The 21804-nt window shown below is 39.6% G+C and overlaps 1 protein-coding gene across 1 annotated transcript in view; it reads left to right on the top strand.

Annotated features, from left to right (window-relative positions):
- Window positions 1-21576, top strand: part of LOC110543426 (zinc finger protein ZFP2-like) — a gene marked incomplete at its 5' end in the record, with an annotated part of 28695 nt that extends 7119 nt beyond the window's left edge. The window contains 2 exon segments of the mRNA XM_060376231.1: window positions 20786-21425; window positions 21510-21576. Of these exon segments, the coding sequence (XP_060232214.1) occupies window positions 20786-21425; window positions 21510-21576 (707 nt within the window).
- Window positions 21577-21804: the final 228 nt, after the last annotated feature.

The raw sequence follows: 21804 nt of genomic DNA, 5'->3' as shown, positions 1-21804 counted from the left end.
AGAGAGATAATGTCACACTGCTCTAGAAACTGCCTTATCCTTTTAAATGTGAAACATTTTCACAGGGAAAATGCTGGCCATGCCTATGTAAAAAAGACACAGGAGGCTTAAACATGGCAAAATACATGCCATCTTAGTTTAGTCAGAAACACTCAAAAATTATATTCATATGTTGAAAAAACAAAACTGTCCATCCCATATCAAAATGGGCAAGCCAAAGAATAGCACAAACCAATGTCAAAACCCAGGTACAAGATGCTTGGGATATACTTAAATGCTAAGGGTAAGAGAGTTTATATGCTTAATGCTAAGAAAGTTTATATAAAGTGTGGCTCTAAAGGCTTAACTGTCCACTCTGTACAAAAAAGGGGCAAGCCAAAAAATAGTCATGATCAATGTAAAGCCCAGGTACAAGAAGCCTAGGGTATGCTTAAATGCTAAAGGTAAGAGGGAGGTTATATAAAGTTTGACTATAAAGGCATAACTTTACCCATTCCATATAAAAAAGGATAGGACACATAGCTAAATATAAAAAATGCTTTACATAGTTATATATAAAAATCTAGGGATAATCCTCTAAACAGGTACAAGATACTTACAGTATGCTTATATTCAAAATTAGAAAGGAGTTTATATAAAGTTTACTTAAAACATGCATTTTCTATTGATCAAGACAACCAGCTTGTGTCTCTAATGGGAGGCTTTTCTAGGGAAATAGGTAGCAGCTTGGTCTAATACAACAGGCATGCAAGAGACCCAAAAGCTATTTTAACTTATCCAACCTTCTTTTGATTTCAACAGGATAATGACTCTATGTTCAATAATAATGGTAATTTATATTACTCTGATCCCTTTACACGGGAACAACTCTAAAACTAACTGAGAGATTAAAAAAAATTGTCTCTACCCAGAACTTCAACAATACTTGGCCAATAAATCCTTGCCTAAAATGACCTTAAAATATATTATGCTAATCTTTTAATTTGCATAGATAGAATTGGCTTACAGTTTAGTTGCATCCTACACATCTCATACATTTATAATTTTAGAACTCTATAATGCTTGTGAGAAATTATATGTTTGCAGAATAAAAGAACTGGACACCAGAGATGCTAGATCAAACCTAACAGAATCATTCTTCAGCATGCTGAGACATTGACACATCTGTTCCAGCATCTTGCATGTTCCAGCATTTTGTTTGTTCCTGGCTCAACTGCTTCAACTGCTGTATCTCATCAAAGCCTGCTCCCAAAAGAAAGTTGAAGAAAGCTACTAATCTTAATTGGTCCAGTATTTTAGACTGTTCCAAAGAGGACTTTTATTAAGCCTGAAATTTCTCAACATTCAAAGACTGGACCTCAAATGTTATTGTTTGCTTAATTAACCATTTTTTCCCAATTTTACTTGGGCTGCTTACAGGATTTCTACATGTCCAAAATGTCAGCTGGAAGAAATCCATGAGAACAACATCCAACTTTCCTTAAAGGGGGTTGGGTATGTTTTTGGTTGTTTGCTATGGCTATGAAATTTTATTGTAATTGGGAGATGTTTATCATTATTAATGGTCATATTCAGAGTGAAACAAGGTTATACTCAGGGATTTCTGTCTTTTCCTTTCTCTATCTTTCTTTCTTATATAAGGAGAAAGGGGGTTAAAAAGAAAATAGTATACAGGGATATCATATACGAGTAAGACAAAAGGACGATTATTGAATCTACTCAACTTAGGGTTTTATATGTTATTCTCAAGCAAGGTTAATTTTAACTCTGGTATAGGAATTTGCATACTGATACAAAAATAAGTATTTTTGATACATTGGTATAAGCTTTAGTATATTGATACAAATTCAAAGTAACTTCCAATACTTTTAAACTGCTATGAAAAACTGATTAGGATACTGGGCAATGCAAGTTAATTGCTAGTTATTTAACTCATAGTCATGTCAGACACTAGTCTAATTTATCACATGAGCATACATCTGAGCTTTAACAGATAGATATGATTTTGTAGACAGATCGATTTTATAAAGATAGGTAGCCTTCAAAAACTTCAGAGACCTACAGAATATGGCATTTTACAATGTCTTTATTATTTTAAAGATTCTTTGACAATGAGACAGGTCATCTCCTGGCAGCACCCCACCTACCTGAAAGAAGCTAATGAGCATCGAAGAACCTCCATATGGAGATGGCTTTAAATGTGGCAAACAAGCCACTCGGGTAAAGAAAATACCCTTGCTTCACGACAGACAAATTCTGCCAAAAAATGGGCAAGATAATGCAGGACAAGTTTGCTGCTGAACTCTGCCAAGACAGGGTAAGCAAGTCCTAAATAGTTCCTGTTTCACATATATGTCTGTCAAATATTCTGAGCCAGAAGGCTGAAGATGATGCTCCAACCTTACAGAAAGTTATGGATGACTGTTCAGGCAGCAAACTGTATCTGTCAATTTTTAATTTTTGAAAGTTGCTGACATGCACTTCCTATGTACTCTAATACCTAATTTTATTCCTTCTCAAGTCTCTGATGTGGTTGAAGACCAAAGAGTTATAGTGCCACAATTAAGCTTAAGTTGTTTAGAAGTTAAGAAATGCTTTCCTATAGGTAATACCAATAGGGATAAAAGTTAATTTAGGTATAGAACTTTAAACTTGTCAAGATAGACAAGATGAACAGATACTTTCTCCTAAGTTGCTAAATACACATGCACTGGACATTGCACATGTAGATTTTACCTAACAGTTTTCATAATTTCAAAATTATTCTTGTATTGAAAGAAAAGGAGCCTTTTATTGGACTTAAAGTGGTAAATGTTGGTATAATGTTCTTTTGAAATGTAATACACTTTACCGTTGTTCATTCAAATGCTGATTTCTCTCCCCCACTGCCTGGTTTCAATCCAGACATTGCATTGTGATACTTATTCTAAACATCACCTGTCTCAACTTTGTGCAAACATCCAAAATAAAGTAACTAGGCACAATGTTGAGGAGGGAAAGGAAGCACGAAGAGAGGGAGAAGCCAGAGGACAGGAAGATGGGAAGAGAGTTGGGAGAGTAAGGCTTGAGGAGAGCTATCAGAGAGACCTGGAGGAGAGATCTTGGAACAGCATGGAGAGAATGAACCAGACCTGAGATTTCACAAAAAGCAAGTATAATGGGCAAAATCTAAATGTTAGGAAACTATGAGGGTTTGGAGTTTTAGGAGAGTGTAACTATTGTCCAACATTGTGTTCTAATTTACATAAATAAACCAGGTCTCTGTGTGGTGATTTGTTCATACAGCTCTTTAGGATTAACAGCAAGCTTTAATAAAAGATAAACCAATAGTAAATATTAATCACAGCTTACAACACAGTGGCCACAGGGAATACTGTCGGGAGACACGGCTCAACTAGTACTAAGATTTTCAGAGGAAACACCCTACACAGGAGAGGAAAGGAAAGCCAAGAACCTTGTTGGTAAAAAGAAAAAGAAGATTCAACCAATGGAAGGCATCTGTGTGGGGGTCGGCCAAAAGGCAGGATACCTCCTTTTCCCAGGGAAATGGAAAGATACCCATCAGTCTCTCAGAAAAAGGGGAAATATTTATGTGGAACATGAAAAGGAAAGCATCAGTCAACTGGTGTTGGATGTGTGGATATAGCAACTGGGTAGCCAAGAAAGAAGAGTTCCAAAACCAGGGAAGGGAGAGGGAGGAATCTCACCTTTTAAGATAGACAATAGGTGCAGTATTTATCTGGAGCCTAATTGATCTGAGAGGTGGATTCAGGTGGCTTTTTTGCAGCTTACAGTATCACTTTTAAGTTTTATAAAGGAGATAAACTTTTAGAGATGGCAGTATCACCATTGCAACATGCATTGAAATACACATTGTAGAAAAGGTGGTAGACATACACCTTTGTGTTAACAAGATCAACATTTTCAAAGGTGAACTGTGGAAAGGCAGAAGCCTTTCATGAAGTAGATGGGACAAAAGCTCATTTGTTCTTAACTTTTACTATGATTATACCTTATGGAAAAGAGGTTTAACCAATTTTTAAGTTTGCATTTATCAACCTTAAAACCCTTTCTTAGAACCTCAAACATTTTTTGTAGAACCTTTATAACTTAAACTTCTTCTCCTTAGGCCTTTGTGTCTAGTTACCTACCATGAGACTGCTGTGAACATTTATTGTTCTTTAGCCAAAGGGATGGCAAAAGGTTACATCCGTGGCCTGTTTTTTGGATGTGATAGCAAACTAGAACTTACAACTCTACCAGTGAGGCTTAAGGCCTGGTCTGCTGCATATAAAGAGAACAGAGGAGGCCTCTGAAGTCTCCCAACCCAGAAATTGACAATATGACCACGGAACCCTACTTTGAGGCCAAAACAGACCTGCAGCGTTACTGTGGGCTGAGCAAGGGTGGTGAGGGTCACTTAATCTAGGAGCCACTTGTTCTCAACCAGGCCAAGGAGCAGAAAGGCTGGAAGTATCTGTGGTTGTTATACTGGTTAAGCCACCGTGGCTGGGCATAGAGGACAAGCCTGCATGGGAGCATTTTGTCTTCCAGAAACCAGTCTGCCAGCAGGTAGTCATGGCTTGTTGAGGCAGCCATGGGACCAGTGTCCCCTTTGGCTGCATTTCAAGCAGTCCCCTGGTGAAATTGACTTTAGGCTATACCCCCACTGGATGGGGCACTGAAGACCTCTTGTTTTCTGTGTGGGAATGCCAACAGTCTCAGAGCAGCAGCCAAGGTCTGGAGCAAAGTTTAAGCCATAGATGAGCCTGTCAGGAAGACACCTCTCTTATTCTTATTACCTGCTCCTGTATGGTGACTCAAGGACCATCCTTAGCTGTTCAATTAAGATAGCAGTGAGGGAAAGGGAGGAGAATGGGGGAGCGGGATACAGCTGCAATACAGAGTTAATAAGATGTAAGTAATAATAAAAAAAAATATTAAAAAAGATAGCAGTGACACCATTTTTGCATCTGTAGGAATATAAATATATTTTTGGACATGTTAGAGGACTTGATCATGTATGAGATGACTGACCTTTAACTTGCATTTGTTAACCATTGAATATTAGGGCTTTAGGTTTTGTCCCTATTAAGTTGGAACCTTAAAAGTCATAAACATTGTCTATATCTTATAAAATGTCTAAGGCTGTACTGTAGATTAATAATGTTTTTTTATATAGAAAATAAGACCAAGAATATTTTAACCTTTATAGTGAAGATATAGCATAATGACCTACCTTTAAAATGAATAAATAAATGACTCTAAAATTAACAGATATTAATTTATAGTATGCTTGGAACTATATCATATAGTTTAAAGGTATTTTGGCCAAAACTTTTACTTACTAACTCTCGAGTTGTGAGATTTAGAATAAATAACACTATAGTAGAACATTATAAAGCAATTTTAAAATTACCCTTGAATTTATTTTACTAAATGCATTAGCCAGAAAGCCTAGTGGTATATCCGGATCACAGGCAGCTCATGGCAGGAATAATAGCATTTATTTAGTAATTTAGGAATAAATAAAGTCACAGGCAGTTAGACATGCATTTTAAATTAGCTAATTTGAATAGACTTTTATAACCTTGAAATTTTAGCATCATCTAAAAATTATGTTGAACCAGGGTTGGAGAATATTGTAGAGCATGTTGTAAAATATAACTTGGAATTTTTAGAAAAATCCATACCAATTTAAAATGAGAGCTGTTCCTGTCCTTATCTAAAAGGAGATAAAATAAACAGAGAATTAATTATGATTAATATTGTTCATACCATGTGGTCACCTTAAGGTTTACAGTTTAATTTTCACATTTCTTTTGAGAGTATAAAAAGAAACCAGAGAGTATTTTTATTTAGTGGGATAACAAGAAGAGAGAAAGAGGACTTTGAGAAAAGAAATACAGGAAATCGCTTTTACTTTCTGATCACTCTTAGTGTTCCTTGGTATGAGACATTTGAGTAGGGCAAATATCAGTGTAGAAACTAGATGTTTCCCAAAGAGAAGAGAATATGAAGAAGCCATTCCTGTGCATGAGAAAGGGGAATTGAACTGGACCATGTGGCTAGTGGCTCATCAACCAAATAGGACTGCAGGTCAGGGGCTTAGCCCAGCTAAAACTAGGAACCACCTTGCCTAGTACCAGGGCTTTATCAGCAGAAAGGCTGAGTTCTCATAGGAAGAATCTCATCTGTGGGAAAGAATGGGGTAGATGGGCAGGTTTAGAGCGGAGATAAGAAGGGGTTCAGTGGTCTTTTAGGACCTATAAGGGACTGAAGTTTTTCCAACCTCTCTGGCTTTAATTGGTGCCTTACAAATAAAGGAGGAACTGTGTACAAAGTGAGATAACTGACCTGTATTGGAGCTTTTAAAGTCACAGCACCGAAGGGAATGGACAAGAAAGAGGGAGAAAGCATTCTTGCTGTGACAGGAGTTGACTGTAACAATGTGAAGTGAGGTAATCAGTTGTACATGATCAATAAATGTCCTGTGTGGCCTATAGAGGACCAAATCAGGAGTGAGAACAAAGAACTAACCTTATCATGAGGATGATACACATGCTCCAAATTATGTATCATCTGTTTCCTGCTTTTCTCCCAAGTTTATCTCATACCAACCAGGTGAAAAGTAGCTGTAGTTAACCTGTACCAGTGTGAAGTCACAAAAAATCTCCTTTTGTTTCCTAAAATCGCTGTTTAATTGTTAATATTCGTGATAGCCTTCTGCCTGTGGACAGATTGTTCACTCCGCTGCAAGTTGAATAATGGGCTGTTCAAGCTATCCCAATTGATTCCAGGAGGAGGAAGAGCTTACAGAGAGCTGAAAGATGGAAGGGTAGGTTATTAGACAACAGGAACAAATCTACTTAAAAAATCTCTGCCGATTTGGGAAAGGTGTGACCCTGATTCTCCACATATGAACCCAAAGGTCGAATCATGGATCCAAAGTCCCTCCTGGAGCATAGGATTCTCCTGAGCTTCCTCCCTAAGCCAGGCCCTCACTACTCTTCGTAATTAGCAAACATGCATTCATTTCACCTGGGCCAGGAAGCACTTTGCTTTGTCTCTTCAGTACACTGTGACCCTATGGAAGGTGCTCATGTCCCTCAAGACTCACTGGCCAATCAGGACTTCCAGATGAATCCTGTACTCAGAGGAAGAGGAGGGTTCTTCCGGGTGCCAGGTTTCAGGTTCCATTTGGAAGCTGAGCTCTCAGGAGTGTTTGGCATCCAGTGGTCTGAGCTCAGCTGCTGCGTCCTGTGAGGGGTTTCAGGCGACTTCCAAAACGGCACCATGGTGAGTGTGTGGCTGCAGCACCCAACATGGTGGTGGAGTAGGAGGCTGAGGGCTGAGCAGCAGGAGCTGGTGTCCTTCCCCGGCTGGATGGAACCTGGCAGTCAGCAGCTGCTTGTTAGGTACTTTGTCCTGGCCTTAGGAATGATGAGCTGACTGAGTCCCACGTGTTAGAAGTGGGATGGACTGTGAGCAGACTGGATGTGGCGACCTGGGCACTGTTAAGACTGAAATCCTGGGACAAATGGCTGAGGTGCCTATTTAACAGTTCAGAGCAGAATTAGCTACCAAATTTGCCCAGCATCGCCGAGTCCCTCCCTGTTTACAGGCTATGGCTGAAATACACTGCCCTCGAGCCCAGGGCTCGGGCCCTTAACCCAGCTGCCTTTCTTTCTGTTATTTACGCAATTTGGTTCCCTGATCTGTTTCATCTATTTACTGTCATAGTCTCATAGTTTGGCGTGCCCCTCTCCTCTCCTCCCTGTCCTCCCATGGCTCAGGGATGTGTTCACCTTGGGCCCTCCCAGAAGTACTTGCCGGTGTGTGTGCCTTTCTAGGGATAATAAATTTTCTCCCCACCATACCTAGGAAGAATCATGTCATTTAATTTTTAGTTTTTCATTCATCTCTTATTTGCTACTCTTTTCTTTCAAATTCAAGCCTCCTTTAGGCTTCAGTTTTTGTTACTGTTTGCATTTGACTGAGGGATGATGCAGGAATTCTCAGCTGTGAGGTAGAGATGGCTGCATTGGACAGTGAGAGGGTAATGAAATGTGTACATGCAGCACCCTGTGACTTGTAAAATAAATATGTTCCCTGGGAGAATGGAAACATTTATTAAACTACCAATTTACTAGGCTGAGGCTCTGTCTGCCCTAGAGCAGAGCTGAGATGGTTTGTGCTGTCTGAGTCCCCTTATCTCTAATCCTCCAGTAGAGGATCTGCCAGAGCCCTGAGGCCCAAATGCTTGGATTAAGCAAATGATGATGGACTCTGGGGAAGCTACACAACCAGGAAGGAGGACCAGTACAAAGTACCTTGCAGAGTCTTTCTAAGATTCTTCTCTGGTGCTTCTATAGTGATCAATATCCAGGACCACAAGCTATGCCATAGGGACCATGGGGTTCATTGATGCCAGTCCCAGAAAAGCTGGTTTGCTGAGCTAGGAGAGTTCCACGTGTTAGAAGTGGGATGGATTGTGAGCCAGTATGTATGTGGTGCCCTGGGCAGAGGCCCTTGCCCTGTCAGCTTTTCTGAGTGTGGATTCCCTGGTGAGGAGGAGACTCTGAGGCTCTGTCCTCTAAAAGGGAATCCCATTGTCCTGTGTATGTTGTCCTTGAGGCTTACTACTGTATTTTCTGTGTGTCTTTCTGGGTCTATGTCATGTCACTTAGGAAGATCTTTTCTAGTTGCATCCATTTGCCTGAAAATTTCATGATTTCCTTGTGTTTAACCGCTGGGTAGTATTCTATTGTGTAAATATCAGTTTCTTTACCCACTCTTCGGTTGAGAGGCATAGAGATTGTTTCCAGTTTCTGGTTAGTAGAAATGATGCTGCTATGAGCATGGTTGAGGGAATGTCCTTGTTGGATGGTGGAACAACGTTCAGGTGTGTGCCCAGGAGTGGTATAGCTGGGTCTTTAGGTGTGTCTTTTCCCAGGTTTCTGAGAAAGTGCCAGATTGATATCCAAAGTGGTTATATAAATTTGCTTCCCCACCAGCAATGGAGGAGTGTTCCCCTTTCTGTACATCCTTTCCAGCATGTGTTGCTACTTGAGGTTCTGGCCATAGTCATTCTGACAAATGTAAGATGGAGTCTCACAGACAGTTTTGATTTGCGGTTCCCTGATGAGTAAGGATGTTGTGCCCTTTTTTAAGTGTTTATGCACTGTTGAGAATTCTCTATGCCTGTGTCCCATTTTTAATTGGATTATTTTGTCTGTTGATGTTTAATTTCTTGATTTCTTTAATATAATTCTGGATTTTAGCTCTTTGTCAGATAAAGGGTGGTGAAGACCTTTTCTCAATCTGTAGATGGCCATTTCCTTTTGTTCATAGTGTCAACTGCTTTACAAAAGCTTTTGTTCCATTTTTTAATTGTATCTTTTAGAGCCTGAGCTGCAGGTGTTCTATTCAGGAAGTTGTCTCATAGACCAGTGAGTTCAAAGGAGTTACACAATTTCTCCCCTACACAGGAGAGGAAAGGAAAGCCAAGAACCTTGTTGGTAAAAAGAAAAAGAAGATTCAACCAATGGAAGGCATCTGTGTGGGGGTAGGCCAAAAGGGAGGATACCTCCTTTTCCCAGGGAAATGGAAAGATACCTATCAGTCTCTCAGACAAAGGGAAATATTTATGTGGAACATGAAAAGGAAAGCATCAGTCAACTGGTGTTGGATGTGTGGATATAGCAACTGGGTAGCCAAGAAAGAAGAGTTCCAAAACCAGGGAAGGGAGAGGGAGGAATCTCACCTTTTAAGATAGACAATAGGTGCAGTATTTATCTGGAGCCTAATTGATCTGAGAGGTGGATTCAGGTGGCGTTTTTGCAGCTTACAACTATCACTTTTAAGTTTTATAAAGGAGATAAACTTTTAGAGATGGCAGTATCACCATTGCAACATGAAATGAAATACACATTGCAGAAAAGGTGGTAGACATACACCTTTGTGTTAACAAGATCAACATATTCAAAGGTGAACTGTGGAAAGGCAGAAGCCTTTCATGAAGTAGATGGGACAAAAGCTCATTTGTTCTTAACTTTTACTATGATTATACCTTATGGAAAAGAGGTTTAACCAATTTTTAAGTTTGCATTTATCAACCTTAAAACCCTTTCTTAGAACCTCAAACATTTTTGTAGAACCTTTATAACTTAAACTTCTTTTCCTTAGGCCTTTGTGTCTAGTTACCTACCATGAGACCGATGTGAGACTGCTGTGAACATTTATTGTTCTTTAGCCAAAGGGATGGCAAAAGGTTACATCTGTGGCCTGTTTTTTGGATGTGATAGCAAACTAGAACTTACGACTCTACCAGTGAGGCTTAAGGCCTGGTCTGCTGCATATAAAGAGAACAGAGGAGGCCTCTGAAGTCTCCCAACCCAGAAATTGACAATGTGACCATGGAACCCTACTTTGAGGCCAAAACAGACCTGCAGCGTTACTGTGGGCTGAGCAAGGGTGGTGGGGGTCGCTGAATCTAGGAGCCACTTGTTCTCAACCAGGCCAAGGAGCAGAAAGGCTGGAAGTATCTGTGGCTGTTATACTGGTTAAGCCACCGTGGCTGGGCATAGAGGACAAGCCTGCATGGGAGCATTTTGTCTTCCAGAAACCAGTCTGCCAGCAGGTAGTCATGGCTTGTTGAGGCTGCCATGGGACCAGTGTCCCCTTTGGCTGCATTTCAAGCAGTCCCCTGGTGAAATTGACTTTAGGCTATACCCCCACTGGATGGGGCACTGAAGACCTCTTATTTTCTGTGTGGGAATGCCAACAGTCTCAGAGAAGCAGCCAAGGTCTGGAACAAAGTTTAAGCCATAGATGAGCCTGTCAGGAAGACACCTCTCTTATTCTTATTACCTGCTCCTGTATGGTGACTCAAGGACCATCCTTAGCTGTTCAATTAAGATAGCAGTGAGGGAAAGGGAGGAGAATGGGGGAGCGGGATACAGCTGCAATACAGAGTTAATAAAATGTAAGTAATAATAAAAGTAAAAATATTAAAAAAGATAGCAGTGACACCATTTTTGCATCTGTAGGAATATAAATATATTTTTGGACATGTTAGAGGACTTGATCATGTATGAGATGACTGACCGTTAACTTGCATTTGTTAACCATTGAATATTAGGGCTTTAGGTTTTGTCCCTATTAAGTTGGAACCTTAAAAGTCATAAACATTGTCTATACCTTATAAAATGTCTAAGGCTGTACTGTAGATTAATAATGTTTTTTTATTTAGAAAATAAGACCAAGAATATTTTAACCTTTATAGTGAAGATATAGCATAATGACCTACCTTTAAAATGAATAAATAAATGACTCTAAAATTAACAGATATTAATTTATAGTATGCTTGGAACTATATCATATAGTTTAAAGGTATTTTGGCCAAAACTTTTACTTACTAACTCTTGAGTTGTGAGATTTAGAATAAACAACACTATAGTAGAACATTATAAAGCAATTTTAAAATTACCTTTGAATTTATTTTACTAAACGCATTAGCCAGAAAGCCTAGTGGTATATCCGGATCACAGGCAGCTCATGGCAGGAATAATAGCATTTATTTAGTAATTTAGGAATAAATAAAGTCACAGGCAGTTAGACATGCATTTTAAATTAGCTAATTTGAATAGACTTTTATAACCTTGAAATTTTAGCATCATCTAAAAATTATGTTGAACCAGGGTTGGAGAATATTGTAGAGCATGTTGTAAAATATAACTTGGAATTTTTAGAAAAATCCATACCAATTTAAAATGAGAGCTGTTCCTGTCCTTATCTAAAAGGAGATAAAATAAACAGAGAATTAATTATGATTAATATTGTTCATACCATGTGGTCACCTTAAGGTTTACAGTTTAATTTTCACATTTCTTTTGAGAGTATAAAAAGAAACCAGAGAGTATTTTTATTTAGTGGGATAACAAGAAGAGAGAAAGAGGACTTTGAGAAAAGAAATACAGGGAATCACTTTTACTATCTGATCACTCTTAGTGTTCCTTGGTACGAGACATTTGAGTAGGGCAAATATCAGTGGAGAATCTAGATGTTTCCCAAAGAGAAGAGAATATGAAGAAGCCATTCCTGTGCATGAGAAAGGGGAAATGGAACTGGACCATGTGGCTAGTGGTTCATCAACCAAATAGGACTGCAGGTCAGGGGCTTAGCCCAGCTAAAACCAGGAACCTCCTTGCCTAGTACCAGGGTTTTATGAGCAGAAAGGCCAAATTCTCTTAGGGAGAATCTCATCTGTAGGAAAGGATGGGGTAGATGGGCAGCTTTAGAGTGGAGATAAGAAGGGGTTCAGTGGCCTTTTAGGACCTATAAGGGACTGTAGTTTTTCCAACCTCTCTGACTTTTATTGGTGCCTTACAAATGAAGGAGGAACTGTGTACGAAGTGAGATAACTGACCAGTATCGGAGCTTTGAAAGTCACAGCACAAAAGGGAATGGGTAAGAAAGAGGGACAAAGCTTTCTTGCTGTGAAATGAGTTGACAGTAGCAATGTGAAGTGAGGTAATCAGTTGTACATGATCAATAAATGTCCTGTGTGGCCTATAGAGGACCAAATCAGGAGTGAGAACAAAGAACTAACCTTATCATGAGGAAGATACCCATGCCCCAAATTGTGTATCATCTGTTTCCTGCTTTTCTCCCAAGGTTATCTCATACCTACCAGGTGAAAAGTAGCTGTAGTTAACCTGTACCAGTGTGAAGTCACAAAAAATCTCCTTTTGTTTCCTAAAATCGCTGTTTAATTGTTAATATTCGTGATAGCCTTCTGCCTGTGGACAGATTGTTCACTCCACTGCAAGTTGAATAATGGGCTGTTCAAGCTATCCCAATTGATTCCAGGAGGAGGAACAGCTTACAAAAAGCTGAAAGATGGAAGGGTAGGTTATTAGACAACAGGAACAAATCTAATTAAAAAATCTCTGCCGATTTGGGAAAGGTGTGACCCTGATTCTCCACATATGAACCCAAAGGTCGAATCATGGATCCAAAGTCCCTCCCTGGAGCATAGGATTCTCCTGAGCTTCCTCCCTAAGCCAGGCCCTCACTACTCTTCGTAATTAGCAAACATGCATTCATTCCGCCTGGGCCAGGAAGCACTTTGCTTTGTCTCTTCAGTACACTGTGACCCTATGGAAGGTGCTCATGTCCCTCAAGACTCACTGGCCAATCAGGACTTCCAGATGAATCCTGTACTTAGAGGAAGAGGAGGGTTCTTCCGGGTGCCAGGTTTCAGGTTCCATTTGGAAGCTGAGCTCTCAGGAGTGTTTGGCATCCAGTGGTCTGAGCTCAGCTGCTGCGTCCTGTGAGGGGTTTCAGGCGACTTCCAAAATGGCGCCATGGTGAGTGTGTGGCCGCAGCCCCCAACATGGTGGTGGAGTAGGAGGCTGAGGGCTGAGCAGCAGGAGCTTATGTGGTTGGTCCTTCCCCAGCTGGATAGAACCTGGCAGCCATCAGCTGCTTGTGAGGTCCTTTGTCCTGGCCTTAGGAATGCTGAGCTGACTGAGTCCCACGTGTTAGAAGTGGGATGGACTGTGAGCAGACTGGATGTGGCAACCTGGGCACTGTTAAGACTGAAATCCTGGGACAAATGGCTGAGGGGCCTATTTAACAGTTCAGAGCAGAATTAGCTACCAGGTTTGCCCAGCATCGCCGATTCGCTCCCTGTTTACAGGCTCTGGCTGGCATACACTGCCCTCTAGCCCAGGGCTCGGGCCCTTAACCCAGCATCCACTACTTTCTGTTATCTACCCAATTTGGTTACCTAATCTGTTTCATCTATTATTTACTGTCATAGTCCCTTGGTTTGGCGTGCCCCTCTCCTCTCCTCCCTCTCCTCCCATGGCTCAGGGATGTGTTCACCTTGGGCTCTCCCAGAAGTACTTGCCGGTGTGTGTGCCTTTCTAGGGATAATAAATTTTCTCCCCACCATACCTAGGAAGAATCATGTCATTTAATTTTCAGTTTTTCATTCATCTCTTATTTGCTACTCTTTTCTTTCAACTTCAAGGCTCCTTTAGGCTTCAGTTTTTGTTACTGTTTGCATTTGACTGAGGGATGATGCAGGAATTCTCAGCTGTGAGGTAGAGATGGCTGCATTGGACAGTGAGAGGGTAATGAAATGTATACATGCAGCACCCTGTGACTTGTAAAATAAATATGTACCCTGGGAGAGTGGAAACATTTATTCAACTTCTAATTTACTAGGCTGAGGCTCTGTCTCCCCTAGGGCAGAGCTGAGATGGTTTGTGCTGTCTGAGTCCCCTTATCTCTAATCCTCCAGTAGAGGATCTGCCAGAGCCCTGAGGCCCAAATGCTTGGTTTAAGCAAATGATGATGGACTCTGGGGAAGCTACACAACCAGGAAGGAGGACCAGTACAAAGTACCTCGCAGAGTCTTTCCAAGATTCTTCTCTGGTGCTTCTAAAGTGATCAATATCCAGGACCACAAGCTATGCCATGGAGACCATGGGGTTCATTGATGCCAGTCCCAGAAAAGCTGGTCTGCTGAGCTAGGAGAGTTCCACATGTTAGAAGTGGGATGGATTGTGAGCCAGTATGTATGTGGTGCCCTGGGCAGAGGCCCTTGCCCTGTCAGCTTTTCTGAGTGTGAATTCCCTGGTGAGGAGGAGAATCTACAGCTCTGTCCTCTAAAAGGGAATCTCATTGTCCTGTGTATGTTGTCCTTGAGGCTTACTACTGTCTTCTCTGTGTGTCTTTCTAGGTCTATGTCATGTCACTCACGAAGATCTTTTCTAGTTGCATCCATTTGCCTGAAAATTTCATGATTTCCTTGTTTTTAGTGGCTGGGTAGTATTCTATTGTGTAAATATCAGTTTCTTTATCCATTCTTCAGTTGAGAGGCATAGAGATTGTTTCCAGTTTCTGGTTAGTAGAAATAATGCTGCTATAAGCATGGTTGAGGGAATGTCCTTGTTGGATGGTGGAGCAACTTTCTGGTGTGTGCCCAGGAGTGGTATAGCTGGGTCTTTCGGTGTGTCTTTTCCCAGTTTTCTGAGAAATTGCCAGATTGATTTCCAATGTGGTTATATAAATTTGCTCCCCTTCCAGAAATGGAGGAGTGTTCCCCTTTCTGCACATCCTTGCCAGCATGTGTTGCTACTTGAGGTTTTGGCCATAGTCATTCTGACAGGTGTAAGATGTAGTCTCACAGACAGATTTAATTTGCATTTCCCTGAAGAATACGGATATTGAGTACTTTTTAAAGTACTTTTTAAAGCACTGTTGAGAATTCTCTATTGCTGTGTCCTATTACTAATTGGATTATTTGGTCTGTTGGTTCTTTATTTCTTGATTTCTTTAATATAATTCCAGATATTAGCCCTTTTCCAGATGTAGGGTGGTGAAGAGCTTTTCTCAATCTGTAGATAGCCATCTTCTCATATTGATAGTGTCTATTTCTTTACAAAGCTTTTGAGATTCAAGATGCTCCATTTATTAGTTGTAGGTCTTAGAGCCTGCACAGCAGGTGTTCTGTTCAGGGAGTTGTCTCTTGTACCAATGAGTTCAAGAGTGTTACCCACTTTCTCCTCTTGCACATTTCAGAAATCTAGCTTTGTGTTTAAGTTTTTGTCCCACTTGAACTTGAGTTTTGTTCAGGGTGAGAAATATGTATCTGTTTGCTTTTTTCTATATATGGACATGTGTTTGGAGCAGCACTATTTGTTGAAGATTCTGTCTTTTTGCATTGTATGGTTTTGGCTCCTTTGTCAGAAGGCAATTGTGCATAGGTGTGTGGATTTATTTCTGGGTCTTTGATTTTGTTGCATTGATCAATCAGCTTATTTCTATGCCAGTACCATGCAGTTTTTATCACTATTGCTATTAGTAGATCTTGAAGTCAAATATGGAGACACCTCCAGTAGTTGTTCTTCGGATTCTGGAATAGTCTTCCGTCTGAAGAAATCTGTCCAGGAGAACACAAATGGGTTCTGGCTTTCAGATGTAGCCACACAGTAGTGGGTATTTTGAAAGAAGGGCACAGGCACAGGTGACCTGAAGTATAAGACGTGGGAAGAGATACCTTAAAGGTGCTGTTTAATTTTTTCTTTGTTTGTTTGATTGTTTGTTTTTAAGAAGCAAAAGTATTGCTTTGGAATGAAATGAGCAGGAATGCCACAAGTTAAGATATGGAAAGAATACAAAATGTGACATGAGGTTTTTTTTCAACTAGGAATTTTATTTCATATTGCTGAGAGCAACACTGTAGGCTTTCCTTTTTCAAATACCTACTTTATTCATTGTTTTTCAGTACCTCTACCTCCCTTCCACCCACCACCCCTGGTTAGAAGAGAAATCAGTTAGTACAGAAAAGGAATGCATATCTCTGACTTCTTAATGCTGATAAGAGTCATTGGGTTTTTTTAGTGCAATACCTGTCTCACTTGTGTGGCTTCCAGAAGCCCACTGAAACAGCAAACAGCAAATGGCACTGTTTGTTTAAATCTCTTTGATTTGGGTTTATTGGAAGAGCAGCCAGTGCTCCTAACCTAAGCCATCTCTTCAGCCCTTTATTAGGATTCTTAAACCTATACCTCCCTTACAACCCTTATTCCTTCCAAAACCCACAATAAGTAAAGGAGAGAGAATGCTAGAGGGGAAAGAAATATAGATCTCTTTAACAGCATCCTGTAGATTAGGGTGGTCAGGATCTTTGGGGCAATACGTCTTAGTCACCAGATATCCAGCAGCCCAACAAAGCAGCAGTGACAAACACAGTACCAGTGTGGGTGAACAGCATCAGGAAGAGCAGCAGCTTCTTTCTTCTTCAAAGACCACAGGCTCTCTCATGGCTCTGCATGTGTACCCTCTCCAGAAGACTCAGAAATAACTATGTGCAGGTGGCAAAACCACAGTCCTGCTAGAGCACGAGACAATCATAACTAACAGCTGTGGACGATCTGAAGCATCCTCGTGCTCCACACCTTGAAGTTTAAGAAAACACATTCACATAACATGAGTGGAATTTTAAAGAAACAAAAAATTTTAATACAATTACCGATTTTATAATTTGATATATTCTCTCTCTTTTCGTTAGTTTGATTAGAGTGTGTCCATCTTGTAAATTTTCTCAAAATCCCAAACCTTTATTTTTTGGATTCTTTATCACCTCTTTATATTTTTTTTCTGCTCTCAGTTTGATAATTTCTTGATCTCTACTCCTTTTGTGTGCTTACATATTTTTCTTCTAGACATTTCAGGTCTGCTGATACATGGATGGTATGAATGTTCTCCAGTATCTTTATGTAGGCACTTTGTGCTATGAAGTTTCCTTTTAGCATCACTTTTCATTCCTCATTATTTTCCATGAGTTTGCATGTGATATGTATTTATTTTCTGTGAATTCTGTGCTTTTGAAATGTTTTATTTCTGTTTGAAACCATTTTTCCCTTGGTCAAAGGTTATTCACTTTCATTGAGTTTGTAAGCTTTGTGTTCTTTCTGATGCTATATATATATATCCAGCCTTAAGCCATTGTGGTCTGATAGGATACAGGATGTTATTTAAATGTGCTCTAAAAACTTACATTGTGTCTGAGTATGTGGTCAGTTATAGAGGATGTTTCATGAAATGATGAGAAGATATATTCCTTTATGTTTCTGTAAAAAGTTTTGTAATTTTCAGATAGTTAGTCCCTGCTGTGGTAATATAGCTGAGCTCATGTGGTGACATATTGCCTGATTTTTCTTGAATCTATTCCTAAACTGGTATCTAGGCATCTGGGTTTGGGGCAATTATAGGACTAAGTGCTGATTTGATGTGTGGGAGTTTTGTTCTTGGGGTTCTTTTAGCACTCTGAATTTTCAGAAAGTGTTTTGGATGAGTGTTGTTATTTTAATGGCCTGCTTGTCTACTGTATTCATGGTGTTATGTTTGCTGGATGGTATGGAGGGAAAGGAGCCACACGTGTTCAGTTGGAGCACTAGAGAAGATCCTGAGAATTGTGTTTGTGGTAACAAAGATATTGGGGAAGATCCCCAGTATACCGCTTTAGTCTCCATGCCAGCATGGCCTAGCATGTGCTATTGTGCTGATCCACATCCACCCTTATATTTTAGTATTTGCCATTGAGTATATTCTTAGTCTCAGGATGTCATGTGTTCATGACATTACTACTGCCTGAGACTTCTGAGTCATTGGATTGCAGGTGTGTGACATTCTTCCTGCCTCTTGTGCTTGTTTTGAGTTTTTATCTTGGTGGATATGAGTAGTATTTTGCCTGTATGTGTAACTCTGCAACTCTTGTGTACCTGGTCCTCACAATAGTCAGCAGATGGCCTCAGAGTTTCAGAATTTGGAGTAATGGGTGGTTGTGAGCTTCCATGTAACCACTGGCAATTGAGCCCAGTTATTTCCTGACTAACAAGAGCTTTTCATTGCTGAGCCACCTCAACTGCCTTATGTTGCCCATATATGACCAACTATTCTAATACTAATGTTTTCACCTGTGCATTTGTACCTGTTTGAACGTGCATTCCTTTTCAGTTAGCTTTCATTAATATTACAGTTTAAACTAGGACACTTCAGGTTTCTGGAAGATAGATACAGAAATGTAGTGAATATATAATTCTTTGTAGGAACTTCAGAAATACCATGGAGTTCTTTGTATCTTTCTTATTTGAATGATTGTGGTGGATTCAGGTCTTAAATGTACCTCTGGATGTCATGAAACTTGTTTCAGAGGCTGGGCTGGCCCCTGACTCAACGAGATACACATACCTCTGCCTCCTGAGTGCTGGAATTAAAGTCATGAACCAGTACATCCTGCTTGCCCCTAATTTTTGTAGTTAGTAATTGTGCATACAATTTCTGTTATTTGTGGTCTGTGCTATTCATCTACTTGCATGTCTTGCTTTCTTTTATGTCTGTTACTTTTCATTTCTCTTGAAAGGCTGCATTCTATTCAAAGGTTGCTGAAATGAGGTGAACCTCCTCATTTAGTTTCCTTCTAAAATGACTTGGTGAGTACATTGAAACTTCTGTGTCAGGAGATGTCAGGGAAGCACCAGAATTATATGAATATATTGTCAATGAAGAATGCATTTACACTGTTGTCACCATTGTGCTTTCTATTATACTCATGTATGGGATCATTTAGAATTCAATTACCTATGCTGATGTGAATATGAACTTCACTCGGGAAGAGTGGGCCTTGCTGAATCCTTCCCAGAAGAGTCTCTACAAAGATGTGATGATAGAGACCTGCAAGCACCTTACAGCTATAGGTAAGACAGTGAATTTTCTCTCACTATTAACGTAAAGTGGTCATCTGTTGTTAATGTTGTTTGTTTTTATTGATGCTCTTATATAATTTCCATTAGAATCAGGATGATTGAGGTGAAAAATCAGGCATGTTTCTGAGATTTACTGAACATAGTAACAGAAAATTTACCTAATTTTCAATAATATATCATACCCTTTCTGGTACATATTTTAGGCTACAATTGGGAAGACCATAATATGGAAGAACATTATCAACCTTCTAGAAGATATGAAAGGTAATTATTTCATGAAAGTTGATATAAATATTCTTGTGAATATAATTTTTAAAGATGATTTATTTATTCATTATTTATATGTTATTCTGCCTGCACACCAGAAGAAGGCACAGGATCTCATTATAGATGGTTGTGAGCCACCTTGTATTTTCAGGGAATTGAGCTCAGGACATCTGGAGGAACCACCAGTGCTATTAAACTCCAAGCCATCTCGCCAACCCTGTGAAAAAACTTTAATGCGTCCCAGAAGTTTTAAAGAAAGCAACAGTGTAAAAACAAACACCACTCTAAGAGTATTAAGGAATATTAAATTCTCACAATCCCATGTTCCTCACTGTCAGGTATATTATTTATGTTCGCAAGGCAATTTGAAATGAGAGAAGATGGTGAAACCCTTGCTAAACAGCTATTACTATATAAAGGACTGTACTTTACCTCTCTTAATTCCTATCTCCAAGGATTACTGCTTCTCTGTCTGCTATTCTTGGCCTGAGCAGGGCAGCTTCTAAGTTCCATACTATCTATCTTAGGTTCAGAAGATTTCAGCCTGTGTGAATTACTGCTTCATATGCACACCCTATCTTGTACTTTCGAATTCTGGTCGAACAACTCTCCTAGCTAACTTACTACAACTGGCTTTTCTCCCACCCTCTGAATTGCATTGTTTGGCCTCAAATAACTCCAGCATTCTTTTCTAATCATCACATTCAGAAAGTCTAGGCAAAGCAGGGGACTATTAATAAATTATACTAACATACTTAATGAGTTTTTCAAACTCATTGGGACTATAGCCAAAAAACCTCTCACTACAGAAAATCCATATAATTTCTGGACCTGTGGAAACTGTTATGTCTATTATGGTTCATTTACAAATGTAGTATGTCACTAACAACAGGAAAGTTTATGAATTCAGTCACTGATAAAGCTGACTCCTAGGTCTTTTTTAAATATGTGAAAACCCACTTACATGAAAATGATGGTATAAGGGAGGCATGTAATAAAGTTTCTTACCACCAAAGGTATCTTGGAAGGTACAAAATACCCACAGTCGAGGGAGTAGATATGAAAGTAAACAAAGTGATAACACATTAAGAGGAAACTTCATTTTACAATTAGGCGAAATTGCAAACTTAATTTACACTGACAAATAGATTCATCAGTGTACTGACTATGGTAAATCTTATAGATACCCAATTATCTTTACAGGAATGAAAGAAGACATATTTTTGAGAAGCATGAATGTAAGCAGTATGGTAAAGCCTTTTCCCAACCCAGTGGTATCCGAATGCACAAAAGAACACATACTGGAGAAAAACCCTTTCAATGTAATCAGTGTGGGAAAGCATTTTCACAATGCAGAAATCTCGAAAGGCATAAAAGAACACATACTGGAGAGAAGCCCTATGAATGTTATCAGTGTGGGAAAGCCTTTTCACAATTGATTAATCTCCACATTCATAAGAGAACACATACTGGAGAAAAACCCTATGAATGTAGTCACTGTGGTAAAGCCTTTTCAAACCACAGTATACTCCACGTGCATAAAAGAACACATACTGGAGAGAAACCCTATGAATGTAGTCAATGCTGTAAAGCCTTTTCACAACTCGGTACACTCCAAGTGCATAAAAGAACACATACTGGAGAGAAACCCTATAAATGTAATCAGTGTGGTAAAGCCTTTACACAGTCTAATGCTCTCCAAGTGCACAAAAGGACACATACTGGGGAGAAACCCTACGAATGTAATCACTGTGGTAAAGCCTTTTCACAATCCAGTGGTCTCCAAGTGCACAAAAGGACACATACTGGAGACAAACCTTAGGAATATAATCAATGTGGTAATGCCTTTTCAAAACCTAGTAGTCTTCAAAGGCATAAAGGAACATATAATGGAGAGATATCCTACGAATATAATCAAAACTGTAAAGCCATTGCGTGTAGTAGTGGTCTTCAGAGACATGAAAAAATTCACATTGCAAAGAAACCTTATGAATGCAATCAGTGTGTTAAATCCTTTTCATAACCCAGTTGTCTCAAAGTGCATAAAAGAACACATAACTGGAGGGAAGCCATAAAAATGTAATGTGGGAGAAAGCCTTTTCACAAAGCGGAAATCTCCAAAATAATAAAAGAACACATACTGGAGAGAAACCCTGTGAACGTAATCAAGGTGTTAAAGACTTCACACATTACATTGATCTCCAAAGGCATGACAGATTTCATACTGGAATGAAACCCAATGAATATACTC

Source organism: Meriones unguiculatus (assembly GCF_030254825.1).
Source record: "Meriones unguiculatus strain TT.TT164.6M chromosome 13 unlocalized genomic scaffold, Bangor_MerUng_6.1 Chr13_unordered_Scaffold_34, whole genome shotgun sequence".
Lineage (NCBI taxonomy): Eukaryota > Metazoa > Chordata > Mammalia > Rodentia > Muridae > Meriones > Meriones unguiculatus.
Note: the sequence above shows the minus strand (reverse complement) of the source record. Positions and strands in the feature narration are given on the sequence as shown.